The sequence below is a fragment of the Puntigrus tetrazona genome, chromosome 10 (assembly GCF_018831695.1).
Source record: "Puntigrus tetrazona isolate hp1 chromosome 10, ASM1883169v1, whole genome shotgun sequence".
NCBI lineage: Eukaryota > Metazoa > Chordata > Actinopteri > Cypriniformes > Cyprinidae > Puntigrus > Puntigrus tetrazona.
Window position 1 is genome coordinate 6,154,447 of NC_056708.1, and position 15,104 is coordinate 6,169,550.

The 15,104-nt window shown below is 39.8% G+C and overlaps 1 protein-coding gene across 1 annotated transcript; it reads left to right on the plus strand.

The window, feature by feature from the left end:
* The first annotated feature begins 113 nt into the window (after nt 1–113).
* On the plus strand, nt 114–1,283 carry LOC122352406 (A-agglutinin anchorage subunit-like). The gene is made up of 2 exons (XM_043249823.1): nt 114–357; nt 435–1,283. The coding sequence occupies exons 1-2, from the start codon at nt 114–116 to the stop codon at nt 1,196–1,198; spliced, it is 1,008 nt and encodes a 335-aa protein (XP_043105758.1). The 3' UTR covers nt 1,199–1,283.
* Nucleotides 1,284–15,104: the final 13,821 nt, after the last annotated feature.

Sequence of the window (15,104 nt, forward strand, 5' to 3'; positions counted from 1 at the left end):
CAGGCACTTCTGGCACCCAGGCAGGATCATCTACTCTGCAGGGAAGCACTGCTTCTGCTGGCTCACCTCAGCTTCAAGATACTGCAAGTCAACTTACCCCTGGGCTCACCCATATGCAAGCTTATCCCTGTCAAGATCTACTGCCAGGGTTTCGGAAGCAGTTGAGATCTACTTTCACAGGCACTTGCACCCAGGCAGGATCATCTACTCTGCAGGAGGCACTGCTTCTGCTGGCTCACCTCAGCTGGCTCTTATACCCATATGCAAGCTTATCCCTGTCCTCACCACAAACTGGTCCATCTACTAGTGTCCAGGGTTTTCTACCTTCACAGAAGCAGTTGACATCTACCTTCACAGGCACTTGGCACCCAGGCAGGATCATCTACTCTGCAGGGTTTTCGGAAGCATCTACCTTCTGCACTTCTGGCACCCAGGGGATCACCTCTGCAGGAAGCATACTGCTGGCTCACCTCAGCTTCAAGATACTGCAAGTCAACTTACCCCTGGATCTTCATACCCATATGCAAGCTTATCCCTGTCCTCACCACAAACTGGCCCATCTACTAGTGTCCAGGGTTTTCGGAAGCAGTTGACATCTACCTTCACAGGCACTTCTGGCACCCAGGCAGGATCATCTACTCTGCAGGGAAGCGCTGCATCTGATGGCTCACCTCAGCTTCAAGATACTGCTAGATGGATTGCCCCTGGCTCTTCATACCCATATGCAAGCTTATCCCTGTCCTCACCACAAACTGGCCCATCTACTAGTGTCCAGGGTTTTCGGAAGCAGTTGACATCTACCTTCACAGGCACTTCTGGCACCCAGGCAGGATCATCTACTCTGCATGGAAGCACTGCTTCTGGTGGGTCACCTCAGTTTGCACCTGTGTCTTCATACCCATATTCTGGATCCCAAAGCCAGAAGTCTCAAAAATGGCAGCTTTCAGCCACGAGTTCATCTCTCAACTCACCAGTGCAGTGGTCTTCCCTGTCATCTTCAGGGGTTTCTAGTCAGTCTGTTTCTGCACCAGGTGTTAGCACCAGCTATGTTAGCTCCTTCCAGTCTCCAAGTGCCTCTTCCAAGTATACACCTGGGTCCCAGGTCTCGTCCTATGATTCAAGTGTTGCTAGTCAAAGTACATCCAGTGTTCAACCATCCCGCAGCTCTTACTCAAGCCGTTTCTCTGTTAAGGGTTAAAAGACTCTCTACCATAATGTGTGCATTTTGCGTGCAGTATGCCCAGTATGTCTTCAGAACCAAAACTAATAAATGTTTGAAGCAATGCAGTTGACTCGTGAGTTGTTTTTGCAGCATATTAAATTGTAGCAAAGGTTTAAAAATAGATATTGGATTGTCAAATTTGTTAATCTCTAAGGTTTTTTTGTTTTTGTTTTTTTAACTGGTGCAACACAATTTGACCAGAAGAAGCAGTAGTGATCTCAAAGAAATCTGTGGGGCCTAATGTGTTGACAGCAGGAATGTCATAGTAGAAAATGTTACTTATGCCATAGTAGCTTTGGACTATTCAGTCACAGGTCATATTACAGCTATTATGGAATTATTTCTTCAAGCTGTTAATTCCATCAGGATTTAAATTGCAATTAGCCATTTATTTCTTTAAACCTCACTCTAATTTGTATTGTTTCTAATGAAAAGGAATGTATCTCTTTAAAGTTCAATTATTTTTGTTTTACCGATCATGTATCTTACAGCAGGCATGATAGAGACCCAAAACAATATTAGATTTGGGTTAGTGTTACCACAATTAATAGTGTTACTCATTTATCGAAATTCATTGTATTTCATTTGTCCACTCGTACAAGCTATCATTTAACAGTTAGCTAAATGAGAGCTTGTGCATAACGTTAAGAGTGCCACCACAGGGTGGCGCTGTGGTCATTAAAACCAAAGACTATCTAACAAAGACTCCATTTCTCATTGAGCCGCCTTGCCCTTTAAGACCATTTCTGGTGTGCAACAGTGTGCATGAATATGGCATTGTATGTTTAAAATTATCCAGCTCTGGTAGCGATTTGATGAAATAAACCTATGAGAATGTTAACACCTGCCAATACTTTCATAAAGCTGTGCAATGAACATTAGACAAATTTAAATGCTGATTCCTGAATTGCAATATATTTACTAGAGATTTGATGATTGTGATCTGTTTCAGCCCTGTTTTCTCATTTTCATGTAATGGTGTTCTGTCAAAATGCTGCTTTATAGGACATGTTTTCCATCCTGTCCAGCTATGTGTATGAAATTGCTGGTGACTTAAATGTGTGGGTTCAATGTGTGGGGCACTTTGATGATAGAAATGGAATATTATTTCCATGGGTTTGTAAATAAAGTCGTGAAAATATAATGTCAGTAACACAGGAAAGACCAAAGTGAATGCCGTTTTCAGCAATACCCCGATAAAATGTATCAGAAAAAGCACAAGAAGTTACGACGAGATGTCAGGCATGTTGGTGGAGGGTGGTTTTGGCTTGTTTTTCCAACCAAAAACTGAACAGCTTCCAGTCACACAATGAACTCCTTTGTAAACTAAAGTATTCTAGGTACATATTTGAAGAAATCTGTCCAAGATCTAAAGCTTTGCTAAAATTGAAAAATTAGATTTTCATTATCATGGAATAACCAGGATAAACAATCTTGTTATGATGTGCCGAGAGATAGTATTTGCAGCCATTTGAAATGTCTTAAGTAATATAACACTATAATGATAAGAGGGTGGACTTTTTCGTTTAAAGGTATAGTTCTCCCAAAAATGAAAATTAGCTAAAAATGTATTCACCCTCAAGCCAAAATGTAAATGTATATATTCATCTAAACAGATTTGTAGCAATGTAGCATCATTTGATTATCATTTGATCTTCTGCAGTGCTGTCAGAATAAGAGTTCAAACAGCTGATAAAAACATCACAATACTTCACAAGTAATTCACGCGACTCCAGTCTATCAGTTAACCTTGTGTGAAGTGGAAAAGCTGTGGGTTTTTGATAAATGAGTTCTTAAGACTTTATTAAATTCAAACCATTGATTCTGGCTAAAATAAGAGTCCTCATAATATTGCTTTCTCCAGCGAAAACGTAAACAAATGCATATAGATTTTGATGAGAGAGAGGAGGAAATGTTATTATGAATTACTGACTTGTATTCTGGGCAGAAGCAATGATTTAAAATTATAATGCTTTAATGGTTTTGTTTCTTCTTGAAACAACTGATTTATGGAGTCAGGCTGAAAACTTTTGGATTTTTGTAATGTTTTTAATCAGCTGTTTAGACTCATTTAAGCATCCATTTGTTTTCTACACAAATGCATCTTGACGTTTTTTAATACTTTTTTTGGTTATTTGTTATTTTTAAACTGTACAATGTCCAACTTTTAAACACATTACACGATCGTGTAGACAAAAACGCTTTCTATGAACTTTTAGACTTCCGATAGTGTGCTCCATCTATATAGCAGAACTGTGAAAAATGAACGTCTGAAAAAAAAAAAAGTGTGATAATAAACCACAATCAGCATATAGACAGAGACTCCCGCTCTCTGACTAAATGCTCACTTCAGAGCATCTGTCAGGCTCTTTATAGCCAAGCAGCAGGGCTTTGTGAACGAGAAATATTTTTGATGAAAGCTCTCGTACCACTCTTGTCTTTTGCAATGGGACAAATCCTGGCATGCAGTGCTCTGCTTGGCAGCTCATCTCTCTTTTTTTGTAATCATCATTAGAATCGTTCGTCCTGCTGCTCCAGTGTGACCTCATTGTCACGTCCCATAGGTCAACGTGCGACTGCCAAACACTAAGGCCACTATCATAGACAGATGTGTCAGCGGGCCCTCAGGAGGTGGCAGCATTCTGGTGCCAAATATCAGCTAGTAATGGATTATTGTCATGACATATCACCTTTTGATTTGTCACGTTAACAACAAATTGCATGCTGGGTGTAGAAGTCCGTGAGAAGAGTGGAGGGAAAGCCAACAAGATTTTTATTTGTTCCTCTCAGGTATCGATTCATCATAATATCATCTCAATATGAAGAGCTGGTAAAGCGTAGCATATTCAACGTGTGCTATGATACAGTTATCATAATTATCTTCTCTGGCCTCCCTAACAGCTTTACAGGCCCAATGAGCTCTCTTGGCAACAATATTTGCCCTACTTTATGAGAACATTAATCACATGTCCATGTACTTTAAGTCACATCGTTTCCCTGGTGTCCTGGGGCTCTGGTGCAACCTCTCCTTGCAACAGTCCTCCTGGATGATGTTTATTCATACTGTGAGCATCCTCAACTATTCTAATGATGTCAGTGTATTTTTGAGTCTGCTGCCCTTTTGCTCATACATTTTAATATGGGGCCCCTGGCAAGAATGTTGCATTAATGTGCCGCCCGCAATGATGAAATATTTAACTTTTACTTTGTTAGTTTGTATTGCTGTTATAATCAGGTTGATTACTGCCAATTTTAAAGAGGAAGATTCGAGACATCAGTATAGATATTCAATCCCCGGTGTTATAACACAGGCTGATGTAAGCGAGCAAAATACTTTAGCAATCTAAATAACTGAGGTGGCAGTATTAGCATGTGACATGAAGAAAAGGAATAAAGGAGCAAGGAGCAATACAGATAAATCGCATTTAGCAAAGTTCATGCCCAGGGTGATTCGAAGATTTCAGTCTAAGCAGGGTTGAACATGAGGTGTTGTGAATCTTCATGGAATATTAGCTGCCTGAAGTGCAGTCAGTCAAATAAAAAGTAAAAAAAAATCCTTAAAATGTGAATTAAATGCAATTTTTACTTATACAGACTATTCTAATTATCTATTAAAATTGAAATTATGAAAACTATTTTTTCATTAGATAATCCGTTTTAAAATGTATTCTAAATCTATTTTTAAATATTTGTTAAAATATTATTTTCATTTCAAATATTTGAGCAATATTTATTCATTTAAAAATGTGCTCAATTAAATTGAATCACGTTTATTAAAAAGTATTTATACAATATTTATTATAAGCATTTATATTTAGCAATTTAACTCGTTAAGAAGAGACTCGATCTCTGTTTTTAGTTAACATAAGTGAAACATAATCACTGATGTGCACTGGTGGCTAGCAAATTGATAAAAACAGAAGCTTTCTAAATCATGCACTAGCAAAGCCTTTTCTACAAAAAAAATCTAATGCGTCAGCCATGAGCTTTTTGTAACAACTATATGTTGTTCATTGTCCATTTGGTTATGCCAGTAAGACAGCCAGCAATAAAAATCTCATTTATGATGCCCTGAAACTGAACTCGGAGAAGATCACAGCCTCTTTTGACTCCGTGCTGAACCCAGGAAAAGTGCCACAGGCATAAAGAAATGTGATACATGTTTCAAGGCCGTGTAGTAATGCTTTAGCTGTAATAATGCTCAGATGTAAAAAAAAAAAAAAAAAAAAAAAAAAAAGGGGAAATATGTGTGTGCATCCTAACAGCGACAGATCTTACAGAGCTGGCAGAGCTTCACTATCACAAACATATGGAGAGTAGCGATCTGGCTCTCTTTAAGCAGCCTAGCAGATGACTGATTAGATGGCCTGATTCCTCCAATTATTTACATTTGAGGCATCCATGGGATCTTTCAGCAGGCATATTAGAGCTTGTTTGGAGTGTAATAAAACTGGCCAGAAGTAAAGGAAGAGTAATATGATTAGCAAAGCACTGGTCATTTCAGTAATAAACCCCGCATCTTTACAAAAGAGAGTTGTGTGGTCAAATTAACGTTATTACCTGAACTAAAAAACACATTTTCCTCTTCTATAATGCACATTATCATGTGCTTGGATATGACTCCAAGCTTAAAATCAATGAACTTGTCAATTATTAATCTGGATGATTTATGAAACCAGGTTACCCTTAATAATGGTCATAAATTAAGATGCATGAACATCTGGAATTGAGAGGTTAACATAATTCCAGCACATTTCACAAGAAAAACGAACCACATTCTCTGTCATTATTTGTCATTTCAGCTCATAAATTAGAATTAGGATAGCGAATATAGCAATAGCTGGCTAGCTTTGAAAGATTCCACCATCTCTGCAAATCAGTCTTTAAAGCCAGGCCTCCTCCAAAAGAAATGCACACAGGCAGACCAGAGATGATAAGTGTACAATATTACAATTAATACGTCTTCTGTTTTGGCTCGGTCTGGGATAGAGCGCTGATGACGTACCGCCTCTGTGCAAACAAGTTGTTTGGAGGAAAGCAAAAACATCACAGCCCTTGGATCAATGGAAGTGACCGCACAAACATTTCATGGCCCTGCACCTTCCACAGACAATATGAATACACAGAAATACATTTAGATTAGTGATTGGCACTAATGTAGCACTAACAAATGTGATAGAAACAGCTGAGATCGGCATTTTCCTCCACGCATCTGCAAACATGAGAGACTGAAAACAATGGCGACGGAAGGAGGAACTCTTAAACCTGAAATCCAGCCACAGCCCATTTTATTTCTGGTGTGTTATCAAATTACCACCTGTCTGAAAGCGCACTACTGACAGCTGCTGCAGTTTTGCAGACCAAAGGGATATCAGCCAGAGAGCCACGGCCTATCATCAACCACTGTGCAGAAAGCAAAGGCACACGGTTAACTGACTGGGGAACAGTCAGGTGGCCAAACAAGGTTGCCTCTGCCAGACACAACCAAAATTTCCCCCCAAAATCATTTCCAAACATTGATTAATGGGATGGCGGGTGTGTAAATGCTTTCTCACATCCCAGATGGGGAGAAAGCTCCAAGGTTGTTTTCCTCTCAAAGGAGGCAGTCTGTTCTAAAGCAGAGCATTCAGCCTGAAGTAAATGGGATGTTGAGAAGGGTGCTCCGGGCGGGAGGAGCATAGAACATGATCAGCTTTTCCAGAACGGGGGTATATCTGAGCCATCCCGAGCACTGTCAGAGAGATCAGCAAAGTCAGGGTGACATTTGCTGGAAATAACATTTTCTGGAGTGTCATCCAAAAGACCATATCAGTGAGAGTCAGTCAAGCAGCCATACAGGAACAGAGCTGTGAGAACACTCCAATTCTGCTGGAATATCGTTGAGGGACATTAACTGGAAAATGAGTTCTTTTCTCACCTTTGTGAAAGTGCATAAGAATACTAGAGAAAAAGTGGCTTACGGTGCAACACAAAATGGAGGTGCATCTATGTCTGAATTGATCCAAATCATATTTTGTTTCAGTAGAACAAAACAGATCTGGGGTCTGATTTATGAAAATCTGATTGTAGAATATGCGTATGTTTAAATCCACACCAGTGCTCATATTTATAAAAATGTGGAGAAGTGCTAAGCCTTACATAAGAGTCTGAAGAGACTTTATATTGTCAAAGTATTGCGGGTGAACTGCTCTTGTAACTCGCTGTTTTAAATTATGATGATTGGTGATATTATACTGTATATGTTAATCATATTAATAAGGACTCATTTACAAACAGAGAGCTATAAACATTTTCTCACAAATTCAGGTGATTCATAGATTGCACATCTAAAAAAGAGGCATAAGCACGTTTATTGTTTTTACGTTTATTCAAGGAATTAAATGCATGCATATTTGAGAGATGATCATAAAATCAAATTTAGGATGGTTTCTGGGCAACATTTTATAAATGAGGTTTATAAACTGGTTTCCACTACAAGTACCACTAAAACATAAGTTTCCGTTCAGTTGGTCACTCTGAGTCACGTCAGTGACCGACGAATTGGGATCTCACTTCCAGAGACCAATCAAGTTCGAGTGATTAAAAACGAGCCAATGCACATTGGCCTGTGCTGATTGCATCTAGCTGCAGCTGATCACAGTGTGAGTATAAATGAGCAGCTGGTTCATCGCATATTCAGCTTTTCGCTTCGGATACAAGCAGTTATGATTGTTCTGCTCTCTGTTTTGACTACTTTGAGCAGTGGCTGGCGGTATGGCATTTCGATGGAAGTGGTTCTTTCTTTGTAAAGTGGACTGCCATATTAGATTGCACTACCCCCTGTTGTGTGCAAAGCGGTCATCTCCCCTGTGCACCTCAACACACTAAAACAGCTTTTTCTGTACAAAGATCAGCTAATGCTTCCTGCATTGTCCTTTGAGGCTCCCCCCGATGATCAGATGTTGAAAGCTGCATCAGAGGTTTAGTCAGAAGGTTCTGGAAATGAAGATATGGCTGGGTCGGCACCTACTGGGTGTTTGACCTTGCTGGATATGGATCCAGAACTTTTTGTTATGTTTGTCTGGGGCCGACAAGAGGATCAGTCTTGACCGAAAACCTCCATCGCGTCCCAAACCCTAGAGGCTTGATGATTGGTAGCTAAGGGTGGCTTGTGCTGGTTCTCAAGGCCCTGCTCTGGTTCCTTTATTCCTGGAGGTGCATGAGGAGCTCACTGGGACATGGACGGCACCTTTTACTGCCAGAAACTATTCGTTGTCTAATCCTTCCTCACCACACTTGATGGCGGTGCAGCGTGGAGCTACATGGAAGTCCCTCTGGTGGAGCAGTCTTGATGCAGCTGTGTCCGAACACCACCACCACTACAACTGCTGCTCTGTGCTATGAGCAACGAAGGTTACGGTGCAGTCTCTGTGCTGTGCAATGTCCACCATGGTAGTCCAGGAATGCCATCTGTGGCTGTGTTTGGCTGACATGTGTGAGACTGACAAGACACAGTTTTTGAATGCTCCTGTGTCTCAGACCGGCCTCTTTGGCGATGCAGTGGAGAACTTTGCCCGGCAGTTCTCAGCTGCCCAGAATGCATCTTGTCTCAGCGTGCAATTGCTGCCTCAGTCTTCTCACCACCAATGCAGCAGCCGTTAAGGTGGTGTTAAGCCAGCCGCAGGGCAGAGGCCCCGAATGTCCAGGCCCCAGTCAAACCTGCAGAGCCAGGGATGGAAAGAGCTGCTCTTTGGGAGATGGTGTTTACACTACTCCCTCCACTGGAGGAAGGCTGGGAGGAGAATGTTTTGTTCAGTTTTTCCCTTTAGTTTCCTCTATCTCTGGGTCCTAAATGAGGACAAGGAATTGTGAACTAGCCAGTCGCAGATCACACTCATATTTCTCTCTCAACAGTATGCACCAGTGGGCAGATTGGAAGGACAAACCAAAGGACTACACACATCCCTTCTACCTTTCAGAAACACATCTGTGGGTGCATCCATCCCCGGGATTGGTTTGCAGTGATAGACCTGAAGGATGCGTACTTTCATGTTTCAACTCTTCCGCGAAAAAACAGCATGCCGTACACAGGAACATGCTCAGTTGGTGTTGGACAGCTTGAATATGTTCAAGAGCAGGCCTCCAGACATGCTGTGGCTTTCAATGGTGCCTCCACCACCTGCGGGGGCCACCTACAAAGGGGTATACAGTCTCAGAGGTTTGAATGGGTCCCCAACTGCACTGGCACATCAACTGCCTAGACTTGTTAGTAGTACAGCTTGCCCTGGGCCATCTCAAGGGACATCCTCGGGGCAAGCATGTGCTGGTCCACATGGACAACACAGCAAACATGTACATCAACTGACAAGGTGGTCTGCTCTCCCATTACATGTCACAACCCGCCACCTAGTCCTTTGGAGTTGGAAGCATCTGAGGTTGCTTTGTGCCATTCACAGGCAACCAATGAGCTGTCAAGAGCTGCACTACACGGGGAAAGGAGATTCCATCTCCAGACTGTTTAGCTGATTTGGGAGCATTTCATATCCGCTCAGGTAGACCGTTTTACCTCTTCAGGAACTTTTTACTGCCAGTTGTTTTACTCCCTGACTGAGGGAACACTCGACACTCAGCTGGCTGCAGGGCCTGTGCAAGTATACGTTTCCCCCAGTGAACCTTCTGGCACAGACACCATGCAAACTCAGAGAGAACAAGGAGCTGGTTCAGTTATTGGTGCCTTATTGGCAGTAAAATGCTCCCTAGGTTCTGTAGCCTGCTTGTGGAGGCTGGGGTCCATATGGAGTGACCAGAAAGGATCCTGTATGTGTAATTCCACGGTATAGTCTTAAGAACCCTTGTTCAGCGTTAGACCTTATCTTTTACGAGGGTTAAAATTACATCCAATCATCCATGTGCAATTAAACATTGTCCATAAGAGTAAATGATCTGAAACCTCCCTCGGGAAGGATGGCAATGTTACTTTCCAGTGTTGTCCAGTCTTACTGAGTGGGAAGTGCTATGACAACAGTAGCTGGCCAATGCCAGAGTGACCAACTGAAAGGGAACATCTTCGTTACGTATGTAACCCTCGTTCCCTGAAGAAGGAAACCGAGATATCACGTCCTGTCACCCTGGTGCTGTGCTGCCGCTGGGTGGCCAGGTAATAGGCTCAGCTCATCAGCAAAAACCTGAATATGTGCTGAATATACCAGCTGCTCATTTATACTACTGTTGTGATCAGCTGCAGCTGGATGCAATCAGCACAGGCCAATGTGCATTGGCCCGTTTTTATACACTCAAAATAGATTGGTCTTTCGAAGCAAGATTCTAATTCGACCACTACCGTCATGAAGTCTCCGTTCCCTTCTTCAGGGAACAAGGGTTACATACGTAATTGAAATGCTATTATGATTAAAACCATTACCTATTGGTTTTCCTGTACCAGTGTTGCCAAGTGTTTTTTTGTGTGTTATGTATAAGTGACTGTATGTATTTTACGTATGGGGCTTGTAAGTGCTGATTTTGCTATTCGGAAAATCTCTCTGCTTTTCTCTGCTTTTCAGTAGCTTTCTTAGTTAAATGTGCACTATACGTGCACATGTCAATATAAAAATCAGTGCACAAGTTAAAGTAAGTTAAATATGTCTTGTCCTCGTTAAGAAGTTTAAAAAGGTGTAGACATCATATTATTAAACCAATGAGGTGCAACCCAAAAAAAGTTTTCTCAAAAACATTTTCTCAGAATTAACTTTTCTGAGTCATTCCTTTCCCAGATATTTTTTAAACCAACTTGTTCCAGTATGAAGTCAGCTCTTTTACAAGTACCAATAAAGCAGTTGGTCATTGGAACAGTTCACTCAAAAACGTTCCTCTGTAAATCACAAAAGTGTAATTTTTTTCCCCATGCAAATGGAATATTTGAAATGAAATACTATGTAAATATAAGTGCTATATATGTTTTTATGCGACAGTCGAGCTGCCAAGCTACCATCTTAAGATGGATTTTCCAACAGCAGTTTTCCAAGATCTCAAGATTGTCAGACAGATTTTAAAAGATGTTCCATGCAGACTTCGTTTGAGAATATCAAAGACTAGAATACAGAATAGTAGGAAAAGGAAGAAAAGCCAACAGGCTATATGCTGCCAGTTCACCTTCAAGAGAACAGGTGAGTGTTGTCAGATTCCTCTTCAGCTCTCTGATTTTCTGATTGATGGTCTTGTCTCCTGCAAACAGACATGAAGGTGAAGGAGAGGGTCTCAAGCAACTGCCATCAGACCAGGGAGGAAAAACAGCATATGTCTTTGCTGTACAAGCATCTTCAAAGGTGAAATTCGCAAATAATGAAAAGACAGATCCAGCAGCTAATTTAAAGCTGAATTTAAGCGAAGTGTGCATATTCAGTGGAGCATGGTAATTGTCAGGCTACTCGCGTTTGCATGCGTTGAATAACAACGGGTGTTTTGAGCAGCTGTGTTGATACTCACCACACACCCTTACTCTGATTGTGCAATGGGTGTCTTGGATGCGATTATAACATCCTCTGTTAATTAGATAAAGCTATATGACACAGTTTCTTCCCCCATATCCATGTCTAAATTTGTTTGAAAGATACGCAGGTAATTGTCAAGCATAATGTCACGGTTACAAATGGGTTTACAGGGTAACTAGGCCTATATAAAGAAACACATTCTCTGGGCAGTTGTCTTGCAATTAAACCACAATTACCATGTAGAGTGGTGATTGATTGGGTGACCGCACAGTACAACACGCAGCAAGGTAGTTTAATGGCCTGATAGTTATTAGACCTATTTCAGGAATCACTGGAGTGTATTGCAATCGGAGTAAAACAAAAAAAGGTACATTTATCTGTCAATTAGAAAACAAGGTATGGTAAGGTGACCTTTATGCTTAAGCAAACAATATTTCAAGATAAAATAAACTTATATGTGTATATTTATACTAACTGTGTTGATGTGCTGTAGTCAATGACTGACTGTAATAGGCTATACGTTATTATGGAAATACATTAAATAGCTATCTACCAAAAATAAAACACATCTATCTATATTATCTATATGCCATATTTATGAACATTTCCCTTAGTGGACATACTGAATTAACTGCTATATCAATTATATATATATGATCATTAGGTAAACATGTTTTTCCATTGCTTTTTTTAAATTGATTAATTTATGTATAATAAACTTATTTAATTTAATAATTATTTATTAGGTCTATAGTCTGGAATGCGTGGACACTTTTGACCTGTACTGTAATAGTGACAATTAACAATACACTTTTGAATCAACTGTACTTTTGTGTATTTTTGCGACTTTGAAGTCCCCTACAGTTACGTAAAGGGAAATTCACTGTCGTAAACATAGCTGTACACGTGCATTTGTAACTGCCGTAAACCAACGAGCCCTTTTCACTTACAACTTTCTTGAAAGAAACAGAAGCCAGTCGATTTACCTGAAATTGGCGAACGATCAGAACGATTTTGAAATTGAACTTTCAAGATAAAAAACCTACTGCGGTTTTAAGGTAAGACTCGTTTATTCTTTCGCTCAATTCAGATTCAGTTTGTCACGTGGTGTTTTTGAAAGGGCAACTTTTCGTATCGAGTTCATTAAGATATGACAGAACCGATAAATTTAATTTCATTTGCACAACTCAAAGAATGCTCAATTTGCGATTTCAAAGTTTAATGCTAACAGACCTGACAGCCTTATCCACAAGTGAGTTTATCATTCAGTGAAGGTGGAATAAAGCGTTCTGTACGACTGTTGCAAGTTAAACTTCAGCTGAGGTTTGAGCTTGTTTTCTGTTAATATTCCTGGTGCATGGTGAGGAATAAGACAAAACTGTCACATTCACGCAGTGTTCATTTCATCTGTTTCCAATCACATCTGAATAATGATGCGGAAAAATTGTGGTGTAAGTGCTAAAACGGTATTTTATAGTCAAAACTTAAAAAAACATGTCATTTTTTTTAATTAAAAGTTTGTCACATTTTATCAAAGGAGACAACTTAAGTTCTCCCAAAGGGATTTAATCTGATTTCAATGGTGCGAAGAAAACTTCTTTAGCTTTGCAGAACTTAAAGAGACTTAATTTAGGAGTCGGCTTTATGTAAAATCATAAGATGTAAAATGCCCCTCTCTTATTTCATTAGAAATAAAACATTTTAAGGGATCAATGAATTGATACATTATTAAACAGCGGTCAATATCGCTCCATAAAAGTGCAGTTTACACAATGCATGCTCTTTATTCCAAGCTTCCTAAAGCAAAACAATAGCTTTGTGTGAAATTTACAGTCATATTTTTTAAAAAAAGCTACTGTAACATGCATTATTGCTTCAATCGCGCCGAATAATTTTTTTGCGAACTTCAAAACAAGCTTCAATAAAAGTGGTTATTTCTCAAATGCCACACGTATCGGTCAGTTGAATGTTTTTTTTTTCCCGATCTGCTGTTAAAAGAATGTGCTGCGGTAATGAGCAGCGTAGCTGTCTGTGAAAAGCCGTTCTTTCCCCGTGCTGCTTTGTGTGGTAATTTGCAGATGCTAACATCCAGCGTGTCTCTCACGACCACGGCGGCCTTCTAATCAAATCAACAGCAGAGAGGTTGAAAGGGTCTGCCGTGCTACTGGAGCAAAGAAGCTGCTTCATTTCAGCTCCGCGGTGTACCGCCGCCTGTAAATCAAATAGCAGGATAAACTTTTGATATGGTAAAACCTCATACAACCTCAGCATTAAGTCATTTCCAGCTGTGAGGAATCTGTCATTATTTACTCACCCTCGTGTTGTTCCCAAAACCCGCACGGCTTGCTTTTTCTTCTGTGGAACGAGAAATTAGATCGAACAGACTTTATATTCTGCAAAGGCCGCTATAAAAGTAGTCTGTGTAATTATGCCGTGAATCTTCTGAAATCAGAAGAAAATAATGCATTTATTATTAGTACATGGCATCACGTAACACGTTTGGAGATCCCGTAACATTTCTCAGAAATGTAAATTAGAGCTCGTCATCTTAAATGCTGTTCAGATTGCATGAATGTAAAAATTACTTTCAAAGACGCGGCTGCGCTACTTATGTGAACGTAATCATTGTTATTACATAAAGAGCATGTGGAAATGGCATCATGCTCTTACATCATTTTGCAGCTCTTCAACATTATGTAGGAATTTTTTTTTTTTTTTTTAAGTTACAAGGCTGCACTGCAAAAACCAATATTTTTGTCTTGTTTTTTAGTACATATATTTGTGATACAAAATGGCTTAAAATATTAAATGTTTTTTTCCAATTAAAGAGGGGTGTGCGATGTATATTGTCTGTGATAATATCATAATTGTTATAAACTTTCCCCATTGCTCCTGATGAGTGAGTTTGTTTATATTGTTATTATTGCTATTATTTACTGATTCATTATTGTCTTGCTACTTGTCATCTTCCACATCTCCCAACTTTCCTCCCCTCATTTCTGATTAATTTAGTTTATTATTATTATTTTTATTATTTTTATTGTTGTTGTTATTTTTACAACTAATACTACTATCACTTATTACCTTCCTCCGTCCTCTAGCGTTTGTTTTTAATGCTAATATTATTATCATTATGATTATTGTCATTATTACTATTACGGTTCTCAACTATTGTCATGTCTGTTGTACTTTCACACTCATACACGCGCACACACACACACACACACACACACACACACACATACACACACACACACACACACATACACACACACACACACACACTCTCTCTCTCTTGCTCACTCACACATATCATGTTGGCTGTCATGTATGCCTTGTATTTATGTATGCTTGATTATTTTCTATGCTTGATTTTTTTATCTTATTCGCCACTTGTAAATTGTAAATCTCACTAA

Bases quoted from the DNA above. Each gene is read 5' to 3' on its own strand.
- LOC122352406 (XM_043249823.1), top strand. From the start codon at position 114: ATGCAAGCTTATCCCTGTCAAGATCTACTGCCAGGGTTTCGGAAGCAG. The intron at 358-434 runs GCACTTGGCACC...TCTGGCACCCAG, and splicing joins GTTGACATCTACCTTCACAG to GGGATCACCTCTGCAGGAAG.